This window comes from Callorhinus ursinus, unplaced genomic scaffold (assembly GCF_003265705.2).
Source record: "Callorhinus ursinus isolate GAN/ISIS: 27379988/994484 unplaced genomic scaffold, GSC_fseal_2.0 scaffold10, whole genome shotgun sequence".
In the NCBI taxonomy this organism is placed as follows: domain Eukaryota; kingdom Metazoa; phylum Chordata; class Mammalia; order Carnivora; family Otariidae; genus Callorhinus; species Callorhinus ursinus.
The window spans coordinates 65019644-65041708 of record NW_027397072.1 but is presented as its reverse complement, the minus strand read 5'-3'; the positions used below and the strand labels follow the sequence as shown (position 1 = coordinate 65041708).

The window sequence follows — 22065 nt, the reverse complement described above, 5'->3', positions numbered from 1 at the left end:
AAATAAGGTTAACTACTATGAAGGGATAGAATATGACTCTAAAAATGGAAAATAAAAGATTTTTTTAAAAAAGGGATTGATAAGATGTTGGTTGAAAAAGGGAAAAAGAAAAATTCAAAAAGAAAAAAGAAAGTAAAAAAAAAGGTTTGAAAGACTAAAGAATCGTGGGGAAAAAACCATTAATTCTATGTGCAGTATTCCCCTAGTGCTGGAGTTCTGCCGTTCTCATTGATCGGTAAACTTGGTCTTGGCTGGCTGTTCTTGCTGATCTTCTGGGGGAGGGGCCTGTTGCCGTGGTTCTCAAATGTCTTTGCCGGAGGCGGAATTGTCCCGCCCTTGCTGACCTTGTCTGGTCAGGCTAAGTAATCTGCTAGGGTTTGCTCTTTGAAGCTTTTGTTCCCTGCAAGCTTTTGGTACGGCTTTGGAGGACAAGAGTGAAAATGGCGGCCTCCCAATCTCCGCCCGGAGGAGCCAAGAACTCGGGGCCCCGCTTCTCAGTGAGCCCCCAGAGAAAAGCAGTCAATCACTCCTGTCTCCCTGGTCTCCGGTCACACTCTGCGCTCACCGGCCTGTGACCAAGCATTTCTATCTCTGGCACCTGACCCCGTGTGGAGTCTCCAAACCCAGCAGATCCCTGCAGTGCACTCCCACACTGCTCCTCCCGGGGAAGGAAGGGGAGTCTCCCGGATCTGCCACTTGCTGGGTCCCTGCTGGAGGAGCAGTGGCCCGACTGTGCCATGGATCATGGTTTATGGCAACCCTGAGCTGAGAGCCCACTCCTCGGCTCTGTCTCTGCAGCCAGCTTCCCTGCTCCGATCCCTGGGAGCTCTGCCGCACTCAGGCACCCCCGGTCTTTCTTTGACCCCGAGGGTCCTGAGACCACACTGTCCCAGTGAGGGATCCACCCCCAGCTTAGCCACTGAAGCGATGTCCCTCAGCAGAGCTGACTTCTACAATTTTCGATTTTGTGCTCTGCTGCTCTATCACTTGCCGGTAGCAGCTGATGGAGGCCCCCTCCCCCGCAGTCTATCTTCCCGAATATCGCCTCAGATTCACTTCTCTGCATGTCTTACCTTCCAGAAATTGGTCGCTTTTCTGTTTAGAGAGTTGTTGCTATTCTTTTCTTCGATCTCCTGTTGAGTTCGTAGGTATTCAGAATGGTTTGATCCCTATCTAGCTGAATTCCTGGTACCAGACGAAATTTAGGTCTCCTACTCCTCCACCAGCTTGCTCCTCCTCCTCTAATTGTACTCTTGATTAAAAAACCAAAAACCAAAAAAATTTGTTCATTTTCACCACAGGGCCTTTACATATGCTACCCCCCCCCTTTTTTTCCATCAGCAGATGAACGGTTATGCTACCCCTTCTATCTAAAAGGTTCATCATGTAACCATGGCTGGCTCTCATTCATTATTTATCAAGTTTTTAAATGCCCACTTCTCAGAGAAACCTTCCCTGACCATCCAGTCATTCTTTCATCCCCCTTAACTTATTTGACATTAATTCATTTATTTTCTTCTTATCTCTTGTTATCTATTATTTGCTCTCTACTATATCCCAGTATCTGGAACATTCAAATATTCATTGAATAGATAAATCTATTTATGATGACCTTTGTTGTGTCCTAAATACACTGCTTATTAACAACCAAAGTGTAACTTGTCAGTTGACTGACACTTGTCAAAAAATTGGGGGCACATTTAGTCATGTAATCAGTGCTACTTCAAAGCAGAGGCATTTACTTTCTTCTTAATCTCCCCCGTTTGTCTTCACCTGTTTTCACTCCCATTTCACAGATTTCCTCTGCTGATGTCCAGTGCTTGATGCGGTAGTCACAATGAAAGTTGCTGTTCCTTTAGCCAGTGTTCATGTGGTTGGCTGAGACCGAGCAGCCCGTGAAGGTCTAAGATGAGAAAGCTAGGCTGAAGATCACGTATGTGGACTGCAGTGGCATAGAAGGTGACACAAATGTTGAGCATAGTCCTTTCTGCCATTGTGGCCCCTGCAGAGGGCCAGTGGTGGTGGTGGTGGTATCAAAACTCACCTTTGCACTAGAAGGGAAGCTGGTAATAATAGCAGCTAGGGTTTACTGTCCTCGGTGTCTTACACTTAGTCACTTAATCTTCCACCTAGGAGGTAGATACTGTTATTAACCCATTTTACAAATGGGGAAACTGAGATGTAAGAGTGTAATAACTCCATCAAGGCCACAGAGAAGGGGGTGGGGGGAGCCAGGGTTAAAACTCAGGCAGTCTGGCACCAGCATCTGTGCTCTTATATACTTGTCTCTACCAAACCCCGATGAGTGTCCTCAGGGGAATGATTCTTACAATTGCATAAAGAGAATATTGCACAGACATGGAAGGGTTGGGTAAGAGCGGGAACTGTCTGGAAGATTTCTAGTTAAAGTTAGTAGAAGCAAATGAACAGGAAAGATGCCTGGTCCTGGAAGTCAGGCACAGGGCAACCCCAGTAATCTCCAAGCCTGACCTTTGTCCCTAATGTGCCTCCTTTGAAGGTCTAGCACCTGCCTTCCTACCTGGCTTTTGCTTTCTTGAAGGGTGCAGTGCTCCACTCCCCAGCCTAACTTTGGGTTTGTGGCTTGAGTCCAGGTCCAGTTCCTGAGCCTGGAATCTAGTTTGTCAGAGTGGATTGAAAGCATCAACACGCAGTACACAGACCGTCAGGAGTACAGCAGGTTGGGACGAGTTAGGCAGAATGTTCTGGCTGTAGACAGTAATCCTTTGTCCAAGGAGGAATATTCTAAGACTTTGGATCTGACATGTCCCATTTTACTGTGAAAACAATGCATAAAAATGTATAATGCATTGGCGAACATTAAGAGACTTTTTTAAAACTAGAAACCTTTTATTTAAGAGTAAGTTTTAGGGGCACCTGGGTGGCTCCGTTGGTTAAGTGTCTGCCTTCAGCTCAGGTCATGATCCCAGAGTCCCGGGATGGAGCCCCCTGAGCAGGGAGCCCACTTCTCCCTCTCCCTCTGCTGCTCCCCCTGTTTATGTGCTCTCGCTGTCAAATAAATAAATAAATAAATAAAATCTTAAAAAAATAACTTTTAAAAGGCCAGTTAAAAGAACATAATATCGGTAAATGTTGTATTGAAACAAATATTGCATGTACTTTCCAGGTGCTGATAAAAGTGGAATAAGATACATGGAAAACACAATAGAACAAATTAAAGAGTGGGCACAGCTCATATGCTGTAATGCTGAAGTCATGCAGAAGACCCAAGTGCTAAAGGCTAGACCCTGTGAAATGTCCTGGAAATTGGCTAGGAAATTCACCGGACCCCACAAAAAAAGGGTGACTGGGTAATGAGCATAGACCTCCGTGCAGGGAGACTGAAGAGCAAGATAACTTAGCTTCTGACAATGTAAGAAATGGAGGCTGAATCCAGCCACTGGGAAGGAGGCTGGGTTAGGGATCCAGGGAGGTTCTGTGTTGAAGTTAACTTTGGAGCTACCGAGCAGCTTCTTGCTACTTAGATCAGAGTGAGCAGAGGATAGTAACAGGCAGTTCCTGACCCTCCTGGGCTTGAGAAAGTTCCATTTGCAGCTCTCTTCCTGGGGTAGAGCCTTCTCTGATCTGATGGAGGACTTGGCTAAACTTGGAAACTTTTGTTTCTTCCCTACATATGTATCAAATATTCCATGATGGTAGTGATCACAATACAAGTATTTTTCTAGGCCTCTATAAAAATAAGGCTGATTTTACCTTATTTACACAGAATTGAGGAGCACGGTCTTCAGAATTATTATATGCACTCCGTCCAAGTAATTTATTTTTCTCCATGTATATTGGAGCTAAATTCTGGGCTTGATAGGAGTGATGGAATGAGAGAAGTTGGTGTCTCCTGATGTTAGATTGACTTCTCTGTCATCCCTACATAGACAGCAATAGGAAAATAAATTTCAAGTGAGTTGTTATTTAGATGGAGAAGATTAATTTACCTATAGATCAGTTTGTTAAAATGCTCATTATGAAAAGATATATGTATTTATAAATGTAAGAGGTATCCATCATTTTTTATGGATTTGAATATACATGGGCCATGAGATATTGTTTTATTCTACCTTAATAATCCTGGGTACATCTTAAGGACAGAATGGAAATTAAAAACAATTCATCTTGTCCCATTCTTGGGTCTAATGTGATGATTTAAAGAAGCTCTTTCTCAGTAAATCTGCTAAGGCAGTAGCCTCAAACAGAAGCCCCATTTGGGTTGTTGGTGCTAATGGCAGAGAGCTGAGCCATACACAGTGGGGAGAAGGATGTATTTATAAGCAATTCTGCTAGCAGACCCTCTACTTTACTGCATCATTTTAAGTTCTTGCATAAACTTAGTTTATTCTCAGGGAGAAAATAGACTTGTTATTCTCTTAACACAATGATAGTGCCCCCATAGCTGTGTACTCCTAGAGGAGTCAGGATAGAATAATGTTAATTATTAATTAAAGGTATACATAGGCAGGAGACACCTTTTTAACCAGCCTCTCTCCACCCAGCCTGCCCTGAGATATCTTATTAGAATGGAATTTTCCCAAATGTATAAAAACATTATTATTATTATTTAAAGTCAAGTGCCCACTCAAGCCATTGGGGACCAGGTAGACCCCCCACATTTTTTAAAATCTTAATGTGTTCTGCAGGGGAATGTTTTTATTGGGATCTTATTTGTACTTCTACTTACTTTATTTACAGTTTTCTTTCTTCCTTGAAGCCAACTGTTTGCATTTTGTCTTCCCTCTCATACACTTGAACTTTATAGAGATGTTTTTAACTCTTAAAATATTCAAAGGTCATTATTTTCGTGTTGAAGAAACATGCCTTTTAGTATAATGACTATTTAGAGTTTAATGTTGGTGCCAAACTTGGAGTTATAAGCATGAATAAAACACAATCCCTTCTCTAAGGAACTTGGAGTTCACAGTTCGTTTTAGGATTTCACAGTTTATTTCTGCTTTAATTTTTATTTATAAGTTTATTTCTTATTTATGATTTAAGGTTTTCCCTAAACTGTTAGAATGATTATGCACTGACAAGAAGTAACTCAGTGAAAACTTATATTTTCAATTCTATCTGCTTTGAAGGTTAAGGAAGCACTCTTATGTTTTGTGAAGGTGAATAAAAATCATTGACTTAAGAATGCCATTTTGTAACACAGCACATAACGTTCTAGGGTAATACATAATCTGAAAATTAGTATTAGGACAGAATTTAATAGATTCATTGTATGCCAAAATTAATTTAAAATACCCTTTTTGGGCGTACCTGGGTGACTCAGTCGGTTGAGCATCTGATTCTTAATTTCAGCTCAGGTCACGATCTCAAGATTGTGGGATCAAGCCCCACGTCAGGTTCATCACTTAGTGGGGAGTTTGCTAGAAATTCTCTCTCCCTCCCCCGTGGCCCCTCCTCCCCTCAAATTAAATAAATTTTTAAAAAATATCCTTTTGAGGGATGCCTGGGTGGCTCAGTCGGTTAAGCGTCTGCCTTCGGCTCAGGTCATGATCTCAGGGTTCTGGGATCGAGTCCCACATGGGGCTCCCTGCTCTGCAGGGAGCTTGCTTCTCCCTCTGCCTCTGCTTCTCTCTGTCTTTCATGGATAAATAAATCTTTTAAAAAAATATCCTTTTGATTGTTGTATATATAATTTTGGGCTGTACAGAGCTTGAGAAACCATTATTTGAAGATTAGTTATTTTAGGTATAGAAATGTACCTACTTGTTTTTCCTGTACCATAAATACTGATGCATACTTTCAGAGTCCATAGGATTTTGTGGACAAGGATGATTACTTTAAAAACAGTGCGTTGGGGTGCCTGGGTGGCTCAGTCGTTAAGTGTCTGCCTTTGGCTCAGGTCATGATCCAGGGTCCTGGGATCGAGCCCCACATCAGGCTCCCCGTTCTGCGGGAAGCCTGCTTCTCCCTCTCCCACTCCCCCTGCTTGTGTTCCCTCTCTCGCTGTGTCTCTCTCTGTCAAATAAATAAAATCTTAAAAAAAAAATAAAAACAGTGCGTTGATATATTTGATTTGGAGAAATAAGCAACCTCTGTCCAAATGCCTGTGGTTACTTCTGTTAGGTGATTTCTATCAAATTGTCTTTTGTTATCACCAGGAAGAATGTTAACAGCTTTGAGTGGTGACATTAAATTAAGCAGAGTGAACATTTTATTGGGTTGTCCAGCTGTCCAGAAGAGGATCCAGGGGGAGATTAAGGAAGGCAGCTACTTTGAGAACAAGAATTAGACATTTACAAGCCAGGAGAAACTGCCCTTTGCCTTTGTCATCATTTTCTTCCAAGACTGAAGGTTTCCGAGACTCGGGTGGTAAGAAGTTTGTGAACGTTTCCAAAGATTGCATTGTGATTGGCATCTGCATTTATTAAGTGCACTGATGACTTGGCAAATCCAGGCATTCAGCTTGGGATCATTTGGTGGTTTTGTTGACTGAAACTTACTGTCTCCACTTTGGCTGACTCTTGCTTAATTGAAGGCACCACTATATGAACCAAAGAGGTGATGCGCTAATTTGGATCTCAGGGATAAATACAGTTTTCATTTTGTCAATAAATGCATCAATTGAGTAATGGTGTAGTGCTCAATTATGATAAGAGAATTTAAATCAGACTGTACTGGTGCTGGTCAAATTCTTTGATAATTGCTTTATTTAGCCTTCACTCTGTGTCTCTGCAGGACCGATGTTCTCCAGCAAAGAGGAGTGAGTATTCACAATGCTGCAGATGGTGGGCTTCATGGGGGCAGATCTCAGGTTGAGGTCCAGAGTTGTGCTCCCTAGCTTTGTGACTTTGAGGAGTTAGTTACTCAACAGCTTTAAGCCTTTAGTCTTTCATCTCTAAGATGGGGGTAATAATACCTGCTTCATAGTTTTGCAGTGAGGATTAAATGCATTAATGCATGTGAAAAATGCATATGCCTTTTTAGCAAAGCGTTTGACGCATGATAAATCAAGTTAAAGTTATTAGCCATTATTTATGTCATCTGATTTACTTGCTTGACTAAATTGCTTAGTCTGTTGCCTAGCAACTGGTTAGTGAAGACAAAATGATTGAATACTTGTGAATCTAGAAGAACCCAAATGAACTTGGAGGTCAGCAGGAATTTTCCTAACTAGAATGCTGTCTCCCTACCATTCCCTACTTTACTATTGTGAAGTGTCTCTAAAAATCAAAGGACGTGAAAAACAGGATGAGCACATTCAAGTTGCCCTGTATTGGCTGTGTTAAATAGGACTTTTGAGATATACTGCCTATATCAATTTTACTAGTGGCAGAAAAAAAGCTGTTATCTTAAGTTTAGAGTACCATCATTTTATTTAGATTAAGTAGTGCCTTTATAGTTTTTCGAGTCCTTGTTTTTGCACACATTCAGTACTTTGTTCTCATCAATGGCATCAGTTAATATTCCTTTATACTAAGATGGCTTTTTCTTACCCTGATGATTTTGTTGGGTGGAAAAGAGTTTTTAAGTGTACAGAGTTAGGACTGAAATCTGTAAGGAGATATTCTGAAAAGACAGTATTTGAAAATGTGAACAAACCTCAGATAAGCGTCTTGAGCTGCCATAATCAGAACTGGTGTGCATCCATCACATGGGTGTGCTTTCTCCTACTTCTCAGAACATTACAACATCATCTTAAATATTCTCTGCTTCCCCAAGGTCTCATACGTGGTAGATATTCCACAAGATTTGTCTAATGAATAAATGAAACAGCAGAAATACACATCTACTGTTAGAAATCCTATGTTGGCTGCCTTTAGTGTTAAACCACTCGTAAGGATTATTGCAAAGTGCCTGATAATTGATACCCAGGAATCGTGGGTCTTAAAGAGTCTTAAAAATCATCTGCTGCAATATTTGTGTTTGATGAGGGAAAATTAAAATCCATAGAGCTAGGACTGTTAGCTACTGTGCTCTACTTCCCTCCTTCCAAAATTACTGTGGGAGGGCAAGGGTCCCAGGCGGTGAAGAATGAGTGGGGCATGCTAAATGGGGCAGCAGGAGATCAACAAGAAAGTGGGAGGATTGGATTTAGGAATTGAGACAGAGGTGAGAATGAAGACGGATAAAGGGGTCTCATTAAAGCATTCCCACGTGGAACACACACAGATCCAGGCTGTGTCTGCCAGGGAGACTGGGTGGTGGTCAGCTTTCCGAGGCTCAGGGCTGGGAAGAGGAGGGATTGTGGAGAGGTGTCTGCCCTGGGGGCCCTGCTTCCTCCCCCAGTCTTCCATACTCAGCCCAGGCTCTAGCCCTCAGGCTTCCTTTCCACATTGGCTCTCTGCTCTTGACTTTGATATTTAAACCAAAACCCCAAGTCTCTTGTCTGAGCTCCAGACTTGTGCATTTAAGTCACCCTCTATGTCTCACCTCACATATCTAGTACAAATATTAAGCCTAATATGAACAAAATAGATTTCTTGATTTCAGACCCCTGTCGTGCTCCTTCTCCAAGCCATCTCCCGACTGCCACCACCACCCCTATTCATGGCAAAACTGTAGCTGTATCTTTGGTTCCTCTTTTCCCCATGAGACCTTACTTCTACCCTGCTCATGTGCTGTGTGGCCTCCGCCTCTAGGAGATGTAGTGAGGGAGGCCGGTGCATTCTGCCCCACTGCTGTGGCTCACTTGCAACCTGCAGTCCTGCCCCTGCACACCTCGAGGCCCCCTCAGCCATCACTCCGCCTTCACCCACGTTCTTCTCTTTTCCACAGAGCAGCCAGGAAGAGCATTTGAAAGTAAATCAGTTGTGTCACATGATAGTGGCCCAGGCCCCCTTCTGTAATGGCCCCTCACTGCAAACGGTACAAAACCCAAGCTCCTTGCATTGGCCCACTGACACGCTGGGCGTCTGGTCTCCTTCCTGCTCCAGCGGGATCCTTTCTCCTCTCGCCTCACCTCTTGACCTCGCTTTGGCCACACAAGCCTTCCTTCTGCTCTTGGAGTACCTGCAGCTCATTTTCACTTTGGAGACTTTCCCTTTCACGTTTCAACTTGGATGCCTCAGATGTTTCTCAGATGATCCAGGTCTAAGCCAAGTGGTGGAGGGTGTCTGGGAGAGCACCGTGGCTATTTATGTGTCTGTGTGTGCGTGTCTGTCTTCCATACTAGAATGTCCCTTAAGCAGAGGAGCCCTTTTTGTTTTCGGTGAGAGTCTGTAGCACAGGAAGGAGTGTTTAGAACCTAGTTAGTACTCAAATATATGTTAACTGCCTTTGATTACAGAGTGCTTTTTGATAAATATACCAAAAGAGCTAACATACAAAAAAAATGTTCTGAAGTATGTGATCTTTCCAGTTTTGTTTATCTAAATGAACTGTCCGTTATCTGACTAGATTCATCCATTACCTATCACTTTGTGTGAACATAGATGATGCTAAAACATTGGGGAGTTTGTTTTGCCAACGGTTTCATAGCCAGGTCTGAGAGCATATATAGGCTCAATTGAACAAAATTTTTATGACTTCCCAAATGATGGGATCCAAATTAATGATGCTTTGCTGTATAATTTGATAAAAATTAATTTTATTTTACTGACAAGTATGACTGTAGAAACAACTATATACAGGCTTTTAAAAACAATCTAAAAATACATAAAAGTCCAAATAATTATCTGAAGAGAGTAACATTTTTGTAGGTTTTATTGTCCTTTGAAAAAATTTTTTACAGATTTACTTCCTTATGCATTCATTGACAATACTGACAAGATACCCTTACAAGGGGGCCACCTACATTGAAGAAAATTGTTACATTTATTAAAATGACATCAGTTTTTATGCTCTGGCCTTGGGAAAAGGCAGTTATTTGGGAAATGACAACAAGGACAGCAACAACGTAACAGTGGAAAGTAAGATGCATTTGAACCCCAAATAGCTGTGAAAATGGTACTTATGCTAAACAGCTCTTTAGAGTTTGAAATATTTTCCATATAGTCCCCCATCCTTTTGCCAATTTATTGCTATTTACCTAGTGCCTCCTTTGTGGGGCTGGTGCTTTCAAAGGGAATAGTAAACGTGAAGGCAATTTTAGGGCACAAAACGTTCCTCTGAACCAGACTTCAATTTAGATTGCATGTTATTGTGTGTTTTCTAGGTGGAAATCTGACTGCATTTGGAGTTAACTGCTTCAAAGTATCCGGGAAGCACAAACTTTGTGTAGGAACAAGAGCTTTTGGGAACAGGGTGATGGGATGTTCATTCCTTCCTTCCTTCATCAATAAGTTATTGAACATCTTGTAGCACATAGCTCTATGCTAGTCCTAAGGCTGCTCAGAAAAGAACTGGAAGGCAGGACCTTGCCACATGGAGCCTCCAGCTTTTATATATTTGGGGGGGAAGGGAGAAATGGAGGCTGAAACCATTACATGTCTGTTACTAAGGAATAGGCCAGGTGGATGACAGCAAATACACAACAAGTGCCCTTTTCTCGCATTTTAAAAACACTTTCATTTGGGAAGAGGAGAGACTTAGGACAAATCTATGATGATTGTTTTTTGGTACAAAAGTTAGGATCGTTTTTTTCTGATTTCTAAATTGACTTACATGCAAGTCGTTGGGTTTCAATATCCATTTAGCCATTTCCTCCTTTATAGAAAATAAATGAAACCAAATCTGGACTGTTTCAAAAAAATACAGCACTTGGGAGGCACTAGAAGAGCATTCATGACGTTTTCCATCAGCGCATTCTTGGAAAAAGATGCGGTATTTTCAGCCTTCATTCAAATTGAAATAAACAGGACAGCCCCTTGCTCTGGTTCCTTTAACTTTGAAATGACAGGTTTTCCCCTTCTCGAAGAAACATAACCTGTTTTGATAAGGACCGTGGTCCCCCGCCCTCGTCTAACTGCCCTCTGAGAGACCCGAGCCCCTCCCTCAGGTTCAGCAGACACCTGCCGGTGCCCCACAGCTGTGTGTGCTACTGCACCCTCAGGGCGCCCCTCACAGAGATGGGCCGGGAGGACATGTTCAGGGAAGGCACCATGCTAACCAAAAAGCAACCTTACTAACTAGAGCAGATTTCCAGCTGCAGGACATTTATACTGTATTCCAAGCTGTTAGTAGTAGAAATGGTCCATTTTTTATACATCCTCACAGCTGTCTCTCCCTTTCTCTGCCCTCTATTTTCTCTCCCTCTTTCCTGCTCTCGCTTCCTCCCCAACCTCCTAACACACACACACACACACACACACACACAATTTTTTTAACCTGCTTGGCACATTTCACATTTTCTTTCTGAAATTACTCACCAGTGATTTGATCTGGCATAATCTGAGAACCTCTGCCAAGTTTCCACCCAAAGTTTAGTGTTCTTTCATATGTTTCTCAAATGGCACAACGGAATTGATACTAAGCTCCATTTAAATGCTGGAGTGATTGAAAAGCATAGACCTGTGCTATAAAATAATTCCCTTTCAGGGTACTGTCTGCATAACTGGTTGACACATTGAATAAATTTTAATTGTACCAGACACTATTCTAGGCACTTGTTGGGCATCGCTTAACACGGCAAAGGTCCCTGCCTTGTGGAGTTTGCACAAGGGGAAATGGGGAGAGACAGAACTTCTACAGTAAAGATAACATGTGCACAAGGTGATTTGTATGATAGAGGGTGATGAAGTGTTTTGAGAAAAATAAGTACAACAGGCTTGGAACCCAGGAAGATAGGGTAGAGATGGGGGCAGGTGGAGGGATTAAATGAGGTGGACTCAATGAGTCGCATGGAGAAGCTGGGACTTGGACAAAGACTTATGGGAAGTGAAGAAGTCAGCCGAGCACCTCTCGGGGGTCGGGGTGTGGAGGGAAAGAGCATTCCAGAAAGCGGGGACAGAAGAAAGCTGGAGTATGCCTGGGGTGTTGAGGACAGAAAGGCAGCTGCGTGGCTAGAGCCTGGGGTATGGTGGTGTGAAGGCAGACCAACTGGGGGGCCAGATCATATGGGGTCCCGCTGGACTTTTGAGGACTTTGGCTTTTATGTGGAGCAAAATGGTGAGTTCCTGCAGAGCTCTGAGTGGAGAAAGAAATGAGCAGGCTTCGCATTTTAGAAAACCCTGGCCACTGTGGGTTGAAAGAGAATTTGAATGAAAATGGACCTGGGAGAGGAGGCAAGAACAGAAGTAGGGACACAGGTTAGGAGACTCTGGTGAGGTTGGGTTTTCAGGATATTCTGGGGGTAGGGTCAACAGGATTTCCGGGTGGATGGGAACTGGGTTGTGTGAGAGAACAGAACCGAACACAGTGCGGATTTCTGTCACAAGGGAAGCCTGTTGGTCAAAAGGTTTAAGTGTAGGCCTAAGGGGTAAAAGCCAAAAAGAGGACAACATTTTAAAAGCTTAAGCAGTGGAGGAAGGTGACAAGACAGATGGATCCATCTCGGTGGCTCTCACTTCCCCCTTCACAACTGGATTCCAGAATGCGAGCCTTCCCAGCCTGGGCTTGTGCACTTACCTTGCCTAGAACTCTCTTCTCCCAGGTCTTTACATAGCTGGCTTATGCACAGGACCTTAGCCTCAGAGCTCTTTCCGGGCCGTGCTCCCTAACATAGCTGTACTTCCCCAAATCTCGCTACACCAGTACTGTCTTGTCCTCACTGCACGGATCACCTTCCCTTTGCTTTTCATTGACCATCTTCCCCAGCCTCCCCCCCACCCCCCGCCCCGGACTGCCCCAAATGCAAACTCCATGAACTCACAGACTCTTACCTGTTTGCTTGCTGCCATATCCCCAATACCTAGGACATCATCTGGCACACAGCAGGACACTCTCTGTTGGGTGAAGAAGTCTTGATATTAAAGTAAGTTGACATGTCTGTATTAAACCCCTACAGGGAACACCGCCAGTCACTGTGTGAAGTTCAGGGAATATTTTCATGTAGCATATTTGGGCAAAAAATGAAAACATGAGAAAAAACATAGAAGAAAGTAGATAAAGAGAAATCATAAGGCACTCAATACATGATTTATTAGCAAATGAGTTGAGAAGAAGTAAAACTAAAAGATATTCATGGAATGGGAAGAATTTAAAAATTTTGGATGACTGAACTTCAAACGGCCCAAGAGCATGCACAGGTAGAAATCTCTGTGGCATCTTATTGAGCTTTCTCCAAACACCTGCAGTAACATGAAGCCTGTTATTGTACAAAGCGGTATACTCCAATCTTGGGTTATTCTAATCATTAGCTTTTTATACCATACATAGAAGAATAAGGAGTATTGCACTAGGTAGAGTTGAGTGAGTATTTGGCCAACGGAGAGACTCAGACCTAAGGGGTTTTGGAGCCAGTGAATAACCAGTGACCAAGTTTCCACATGGGAGGAACAGGATGAAAAATATTTCCTATCTCTTTCAGGTTGGCACAGAGGGAAGGGTCTGAGGAGAGTAAAATTAGCCCCATAGATAATGGACTGGAACAAGACCTGACATCATTTTTTATTTATTTAGGACAATTAAATTTCCCATTAAAAAAAAATCCTGTTTCTGCCCATGAATAAGGCAGTCGGAGTTAAATATCCAGGCAAATCTGAAAATGCTGATTCCAACAAGATTTTTTTTTTTAATAAGAAAGGCATCAAATTATAATGAGAAATGTAATCACTTATATTTCTGGAGCTAATATGAATTCTAAGTAGGAGGCTGCTCTGTGCTTGCCTGAGAAAGAAAAACACTTCTAGTCAGAACAGTAATAATTTTTTAAAAAATATAGTTCTGAAGTAATTTCCTTAAGAACGTGCAAAAGCCTGTGGATGGTGGGATTAATTTGGAACTAATGCAAGCGGTGTCTTTAGAAGTTGGGGTTTATCGAAGAGATTGCCTCCAGACTTAAATCACGTGGTCGTTGGTCTCTCTCTGGCTGACGGGGCTAACTCTGAGAGAGCCACTGAAAAGCTTCCTTCTATAAACCCATGGCCACAAACATCTTCCAAGTGCTTTTCTTCCTGTATGGTCTTCCAAATGCTGTAATTTGTCTTAGAATGGACCATTACTAGATTTTATTTTCTGCCCTGAAATTTTGGAGACCCAATGGTACTTCATCTAATCAAAACCACTCAGAAGTTTTTCAAACCTTAGACAGTAGCAACTACCAACAATAAACCTTTTATGTACAATAATAAGAGTAATTTGTGGGTGATTTCAAGGGTGGTTGTTCCCTTACGAAGAGAAACTCTGCTTTAGAAAGCAGGGGGAAGGGAGAGGGCTTAACGTTTTGAGCAGATTATTTTCAAAGTAGCAGAGGAAAAAGTCCAGCTACCTTGTAGGATCAAAAACATTTCAGGTAAAATGAAGTGAAATCAAGTCCCGGATGTTGTCCAAGGAAGATATCAAGGGGTTCTTTTGTTGTTTTTTTTATTATGTTATGTTAATCACCATACATTACATCATTAGTTTTTGATGTAGTGTTCCATGATTCATTGTTTGCATATAACACCCAGTGCTCCATGCAGAACGTGCCCTCTTTAATACCCATCACCAGGCTAACCCATCCCCTCACACCCCTCCCCTCTAGAACTTCAGTTTTTTTCTCACAGTCCATAGTCTCTCATGGTTCGTCTCCCCCTCCGATTTCACCCCTTCATTTTTCCCTTCCTGCTATCTTTTTTTTTTTTTTATAACATATAATGTATTATTTGTTTCAGAGGTACAGGTCTGTGATTCAACAGTCTTGCACAATTCACAGCGCTCACCATAGCGCATACCCTCCCCACTGTCTATCACCCAGCCACCCCATCCCTCCCACCCCCCACCACTCCAGCAACCCTCAGTTTGTTTCCCAAGATTGAGAATTCCTCATATCAGTGAGGTCATATGATACATGTCTTTCTTTGATTGACTTATTTCGCTCAGCATAATACCCTCGAGTTCTATCCACGTCGTTGCAAATGGCAAGATTTCATTCCTTTTGATGGCTTCATAATATACCATCATATATATATACACCACATCTTCTTTATCCATTCATCTGTCGGTGGACATCTTGGCTCTTTCCACAGTTTGGCTATTGTGGACATTGCTGCTATAAACATCGGGGTGCATGATCAGATCCCTACATTTGTATCTTTGGGGTAAATACCCAGTAGTGCAATTGCTAGATCCTAGGGTAGCTCTATTTTCAACTTTATGAGGAATCTCCATACTGTTTTCCAGAGTGGCTGCACCAGTTTGCATTTCCACCAACAGTGTAGGAGGGTTCCCCTTTCTCCGCATCCCCGCCAACATCTGTCATTTCCTGACTTGTTCATTTTAGCCATTCTGACTGTTGTGAGGTGGTATCTCATTGAAGTTTTGATTTGGAGTTCCCTGACGCCGAGCAATGTTGAGCGCTTTTTTACCTGTATGTTGGCCATTTGGATGTCTTCTGTGGAAAAATGGCTGTTCGTGTCTTCTGCCCATTTCTTGATCAGATCATTTGTTCTTTGGGTGTTGAGTTTGGTAAGTTCTTTATAGATTTTGGATACTAGCCCTTTATCTGATATGTCATTTGCAAATATCTTCTCCTATTCTGTCGGTTGTCTTTTGGTTTTGTTGACTGTTTCTTTTGCTGTGCAAAAGCTTTTTATCTTCATGACGTCCCAATAGTTCATTTTTGCCCTTGCTTCCCTTGCCTTTGGTGATGTTTCTAGGAAGAAGTTGCTGCGGCTGAGGTCGAAGAGGTTGCTGCCTGTGTTCTCCTTTAGGATTTTGATGGACTCCTGTCTCACATTGAGGTCTTTCAACCATTTCGAGTCTATTTTTGTGTGTGGTGTAAGGAAATGGTCCAGTTTCATTCTTCTGCATGTGGCTGTCCAATTTTTCCAACACCATTTGTTGAAAAGACTTTTTTCCATTGGACATGCTTTCCTTCTTTGTTGAAAATGAGTTGACCATAGAGTTGAGGGTCCATTTCTGGGCTCTCTCTCTGTTCCATTGATCGATGTGTCTGTTTTTGTGCCAGTGCCATACTGTCTTGATGATGACAGCTTTGTAATAGAGCTGGAAGTCTGGAATTGTGATGCCACCAGCTTTGCTTTCCTTTTTCAACATTTCTCTGGCTATTCGGGGTCTTTTCTGGTTCCATACAAATTTTAGGATTATTTGTTCCATTTCTTTGAAAAAAGTGGATGGTATTTTGATGGGGATTGCATTAAATATGTACATTGCTCTAGGTAGCATTGACATCTTCACAATATTTGTTCTTCCAATCCATGAGCATGGAACATTTTTCCATTTCTTTGTGTCTTCCTCAATTGCTTTCATGAGTGTTTTATAGTTTTCTGAGTACAGATCCTTTGCCTCTTTGGTTAGATTTATTCCTAGGTATCTTATGGTTTTGGGTGCCATTGTAAATGGGATTGACTCCTTAATTTCTCTTTCTTCTGTCTTCGTGGTGGTGTATGGGAATGCCACCGATTTCTGTGCCTTGATTTTATATCCTGCCACTTTACTGAATTCCTGTATGAATTCTAGCAGTTTTGGGGTGGAGTCTTTGGGGTTTTCCACATAAAGTATCATATCATCTGCAAAGAGTGAGAGTTTGACTTCCTCTTTGCCGATTTGGGCGCCTTTGATTTCTTTTTGTTGTCTGATTACTGTGGCTAGGACTTCTAATACTATGTTGAATAGCAGTGGTGATAGTGGACATCCCTCAAGTTATTTTAAGTAGAGATCCATCTAGAATATCTAAAATCAGGAAGAAGAAGGGAGACCTTGGAAGTTATGTAAGAAGCTTGCTATCACTTAATAATTAAAAGACTCAAGATGGCAGTCACTGTGATGTCCCAGCAATAAGACAAAATCTTCTGGATATATTTAATCTCCAGTGTTAGAGGCCGAGTTTACTACCCTCTGGGTTTTATTCTCTCATCTGCCTAATGAGTCAGGGGATCAAGGATAGGCTGAACTGGGAAACCTCTAAGGTACATCCCAGTTCTAAAATTGGCACCATTTAGAAGATACGAACTTAGTGGAATTCTTGTGACTGTTGAATGTTTCTTAGACTTGTCGTATTGGGAGAGGTGCTTTCGACTTTTACATGTAGGTTCAAAGAAAAGTAAGATACGTGGCGATAAGTTGTTTCTGCTTTGAAAATACGCCCAAGATTTACCCGGAGAACATCTTGATGATGTCACTGGATTTTCACATCAGTATTGTTTGCTTAACCTTGCTTAGTTTCTAGTGGGTCGATATCCTCGGTTTCCCATGGTGGAAAAAGAAAATACCTTTTGGGGATGTTAAAAGCAAATCGCCATCTGCATAACTGGGTTTGGAAGTTGGCTTTTCATACTCTGGCTTGTGGGAAGCAGCTTGACCTTTCCTCCTTCTCCCCAGTATGTCCCTTTCTCCTCCTTCGTGTGGCTCCTTCCCCTCTTCCCTGTTTACACCAGGATCATTCTTGCCTTCTGGTCCCTGTCCATCCTGTGGCTATGCTTTCATTTCTCTGGCCTGTCAAACTTCTGTTGATCCATGAAGCTCAGGTTTCTCTTTCCTGAGAACTGCCACGAGTATTGATCTTTCTGGGCTCACATTTAGCGTGATTTCACACAGAATTTCACATTACCTTACCATTTCCTTTATTTTCCCTTCTTCCCTCCCCACAACCGGTTATATACTTCTGAAAGATCGGGTCCTTCTGGAACACATTGTAGATCTAGGTAGATCTAGTATAGCCTAGTGTTTGGCTGTTTTTCAGGAGCCTCATTCTCAGAGTTCTGAAAGCCAAAATGACATTCTGAAATCAAAGTTTTAACAGCAGTCAGCCACTGGTAGAAGATGAGATGATCAGTTCAAATCATAGGACATTCTAATTCAGGGCTGCATGCACATGTGTCTATGGGTATCACTTAATAAAAAAGAACACCATGAGCACAGCCTAATGTAGAGTGTTGTGGAATCGCCGTGTAGTCACCCGAAACTAATACAACATTGTACTTCAACTGTACCTCAGTTAAGAACGCCAGTGTTTGTCAGATACTTCTCTTAGGTTAATGCACACCGGCAGCCCTCATCCCCTGTGTGCAATGGAAAACCCGCTTATTTTATAGTTGACACCACTTTGGAAGTTCCTTGAATGAGGAAGAAAAGGGAAGCAGCAGCCTGGGGAAGGGGTTGTACCAACATGGCCAAATACGTTGTAGCATAAAAGGGGCTCCTTTTCTTCCTTACAAGAAAATTATTCCAGTGTTTTATCCAGTACTCAGCTAGGACTGGGATACACATTGTGGTGGATTTTTAAATTATGGAGCTTCAAGGTGCCTGGGTGGCTCAGTCGGGTAAGCATCTGCCTTCAGCTCAGGTCCTGGGATGGAGCCCCACGCTGGGCTCCCTGCTCAGCGGGGAGTCTGCATCTCCCCTCTCCCCCTGTGCACCCTTGCTTCTGCTCTCTCTCTCTCTCTCTCTCTCAAATAAATAAGATCTTTAAACATAAATAAATACATAAAAGTATGGAGTTTCTTACACTTTATCCTATTATGTCTTATTTTAAAATGGTTACGTATTTTCTATGCCATTATTAGCTCTGTACTAGTAGTCAGGCTTGGCTAGCCTATGGAGCAGTAACAAATCTCGCAGTCCTAAAAGCTTAACAAAATGTTTCTTGTTCTTTCCTGTCACAGGGGAGGGATTGGGTAGTTTCTTCAATGGTTTTTTTTTTATATAGGGACTTGAGGATCCAGTGATATTCCAGAAAAATGTTTGCATACTCCACTCGCATTAAGGAATTGTATAATCAGGTTCTTGATGAATAAAAGAACTAACAGCATGAATTCTCTTATTTATGCATGCGCATCAGCTATTCTTCCTGTTCTCCCCACCCCCATCCCCTGAGGAGTTTTTCATCTGGTATTGTTCCCTGTTAAGTAATAATTGCAACAGAAACAGCCTGGAACAATAGGGTCTTCTGGAACACAGAACACGGGCGTGTAATCCTAAAGCAGAATTTGTTTTCTGAGAAATCTAAGTCTTGCAGTAACTGGCTTTCTCTTCATCTCAACCCTAGAATAGTGCCCGACACAAACCAGTGACACAGTCAATATGTGTTGAATGAATGAACTCAAAACTCTCCTTTGCTTTGCCTTTATCTTGTAAAGCTAATCTCTAAAAATTATTTTACCAGTCTAAAAATGTTTCCTATCTTTTTCTGTCCCAGCCTATATTTGCAGTGAATGCTTGGAAACAAAGATGTGGACTTCATCTATTTTAACTTGACATTAAAAATTGAACTTAAGGCATGTTTTCCAAATTCAGGAATTTACCCTCTTTTTTTGAACTGACATGCTAGGTCTTTCATAATATAGACGCTTAATGAAACTATCGAATATGTAAACTGAAAAAAACTTTAAAAAGAGAAGTAGATTAAAGTGACTGAAGATAGTTACTGAATTAAAATCCATTCAGTGGCATTTTCAAATGTCACCTGAAGCACTCTGTATAGAGTCATTTGAGCTGCTTTAAGTATCACGGCTTTGAGGATAGTGCAGTCTAGGGACAATAAAGATAAGGTATAAATTATGAACAAAGGAGAAAAGAATTATACTTGTTCATGGTGTAAGTAGAACATTTCAGAGCAACTTTTCACTTGGATGGCCCTTATCAAGTGGTTGTTTTTCTAGAGTAGAGAGTGGAGCTTGCAAAACTGTAAATCAGGCAATTTACATTCATATTTTGATGATCTACAAATCACTTATTCATTTGCTAGAGTAAAGCAGATTCATAAAATCAATATGTTTGTTATTCATTTATGCCTTTTTTTTTTTTTTCCATTTGGAAGAGTCCGTAAAGCAAACTCTTAACATTTCATTGAGCTAAAAAATGAGAGCATATTTCTAGGAACTGTCTTCACTTTTCTTTACCTTGTGTTTCTGTCTTGTATGAGGGATGCTCAAAACTAAGTCTTGCCCACTGGTGTGAAATCGGTGGGTGGTTATATTAACGTCAGTGATGGGGACTTTATGCAAACATTTGTGAAAAAACCGGCAGGCTGTAAACCCATCAGGGATGAGCTTAGTTGTTATATTTGCAAGTTAAGGACTGAAGTTTCTTATGTATTTTAAGAAAATAAAACTATCTTACTGCTTTGAAGGTCACAAAAATGGAATTGAGTTCATATAACCAATTTCCATATAAAAATTATAGAGTTTCCAGGATGAATTTCAGATCAAGGTAGTAATTTGCATCAGTATCCGTTCAGATTGTGAGGAGCGCCAAATATTTACCATTTAAATGCGCTACCATCTTGGTCTTCTTGCTGTTTTATGTTTCTGAAGCTGAAGAACATGCGCTGAGGTTTAATATTAACTATGCTGCTCTAAGATTAACTATGGAAATATGCTGGAGGAATTCGATTGTCCTGTACATTTTACTGTACCTGAAGTATGTGTGTTCTTGGGCAGCGAATCAATGGCAACTATGTTGCTATGTGATGCACGTGAATATTTTTGCTTTAATGAAGAGTTCCTGTCAGATTGTTCCTCAAAGTGAAACTCTTCTTTAGAGAACTTCAGAGTTCATATGGAACAGACTCTCAGCGTAATGGTGATTGTCACCAGTCAGCACACTCCTGAGCTCCTGAAGAAATGAAAACAGGAATGAATTTTAAAGTCAGCCCCTGGCTTACCTAAAGATTTGGGAAAAAGTTGCGTCTGTGTCACATTCAGCCAAAATCAAAGTCAAAATTTAGCCTCCCCTCCACTTAGCCCTTTGGTAGCTGTTCTCTGGATTACAGACATAATATTATCTGGAGATTGGGGAGAAGAATGAATGTTGCATTTAAGACTTGAAGTATTTTTTGGGAAAACTAAGGGAGCTGGATCTTGAAAATATTTTAATTTTCTATTTTTAATATGACTTTGTAATTTATTTTGGTTATAATTAACCTTACAAAAAGTCTTATGTGGGGGACAGCTCCTTGAAAGCTCAAAATGCCCAGAATAAGTAGAAAAGGGAGTAAGTGTCTTCAGGATGTCTGACCTTCTGAGGGCTGCATGGTGTTAGGAAAGCCTACAACCTCACCCCCAGTAAATTCCTCTGATTGTCTTTAACATGGTGCAGTTGTTCAAAGTGCTTGTGGTTTCAATGGCTTTTGTTTTTTGTTTTTTTTTTTTAATAACAGACTACGTTGTCACTACCTGATTTGAATTAGTCGAACCAGAAATATCCTGACAGTGCACTAAACAAGACCTGTGTGTATAATGTGAGTTCTTTCTTTTTAATTTTAGAATCAACCTTGTCCTATGTTAGGCAGCTGGAGGCGAGAGTAAGACAGCTGGAGGAAGAAAATCGCATGCTGCCCCAGGTGGGTGACTTCCAGAAGCTCATAGCTAGTCAGTGCCATTGGAGTTGTAGCTTTTTTATCTGGAATTTAAAGTCTCAATTCCGTTTCTCCTTTAAATGATAGAAATCATTTTGTAAATAGTCATTCATCAACGTAGAGTGTGATTGCTTTCCATAATGACCATCATATTATCTGGGTTCTTAAGTGTGACACCACAGGATGCAGACGTCTGAAATAAGAACGCAACGTAATTTTGAAAGGAAGAAGACAAGAGAAAGAGAAAATGAAGAGAAGGAGAAAATACTTTGCTAGTACTACTCCTATACATCATGCATGTAGTTGGCGAATATAGGGAAGGGACTCTTATTTAAATAAAAATTTTGCTAATTTATGAGCTCGGGGAAGCTGTAGGTAGTTTTCATATGTTAAAGAAATTAGTACTTTTGCTAAAATTCTTTGTGATCGAATTGAACTCTTTCAGTGCAACAAAGCCATGATAGTAACTGACAGCTTTACTGTGGGGCTTAACTTCTTTTCCCTGGTGAATCTAAAGTGGCACCTTTTCTGGGATTTAATGGCTCACCGTATATTTTACTTATAATATTATTTCTATGGGCTGAACTATCTTGACGAGAATGATGTTGGCTGAGGTGGTGGTTCTCGGGGAATGTTTTGTTGAGGAGTTGAACAAATCTTCAAGGTTGGTTTCCTTTACAGACATGGAGGCAGTATTTTAATATTTTATGAGAGGAGTTTTCTAAGCATTTAGTCACTAGTGTTCTTTATAC

At 41.4% G+C, this 22065-nt stretch overlaps 1 protein-coding gene across 7 annotated transcripts in view; it reads left to right on the top strand.

The window, feature by feature from the left end:
- CCDC85A (coiled-coil domain containing 85A) overlaps positions 1-22065 on the top strand; it is a 204302-nt gene that overhangs the window by 145484 nt on the left and 36753 nt on the right. For 6 of the 7 annotated variants that reach the window (XM_025868718.2, XM_025868717.2, XM_025868716.2 and 3 more), the window contains exon 3: positions 21222-21298. The exons of the other annotated variant lie outside the window; for it this stretch is intronic. In XM_025868718.2, the coding sequence (XP_025724503.1) occupies positions 21222-21298 (77 nt within the window). The remainder of the gene's footprint in view (positions 1-21221; positions 21299-22065) is intronic. 7 annotated transcript variants of the gene reach the window in all.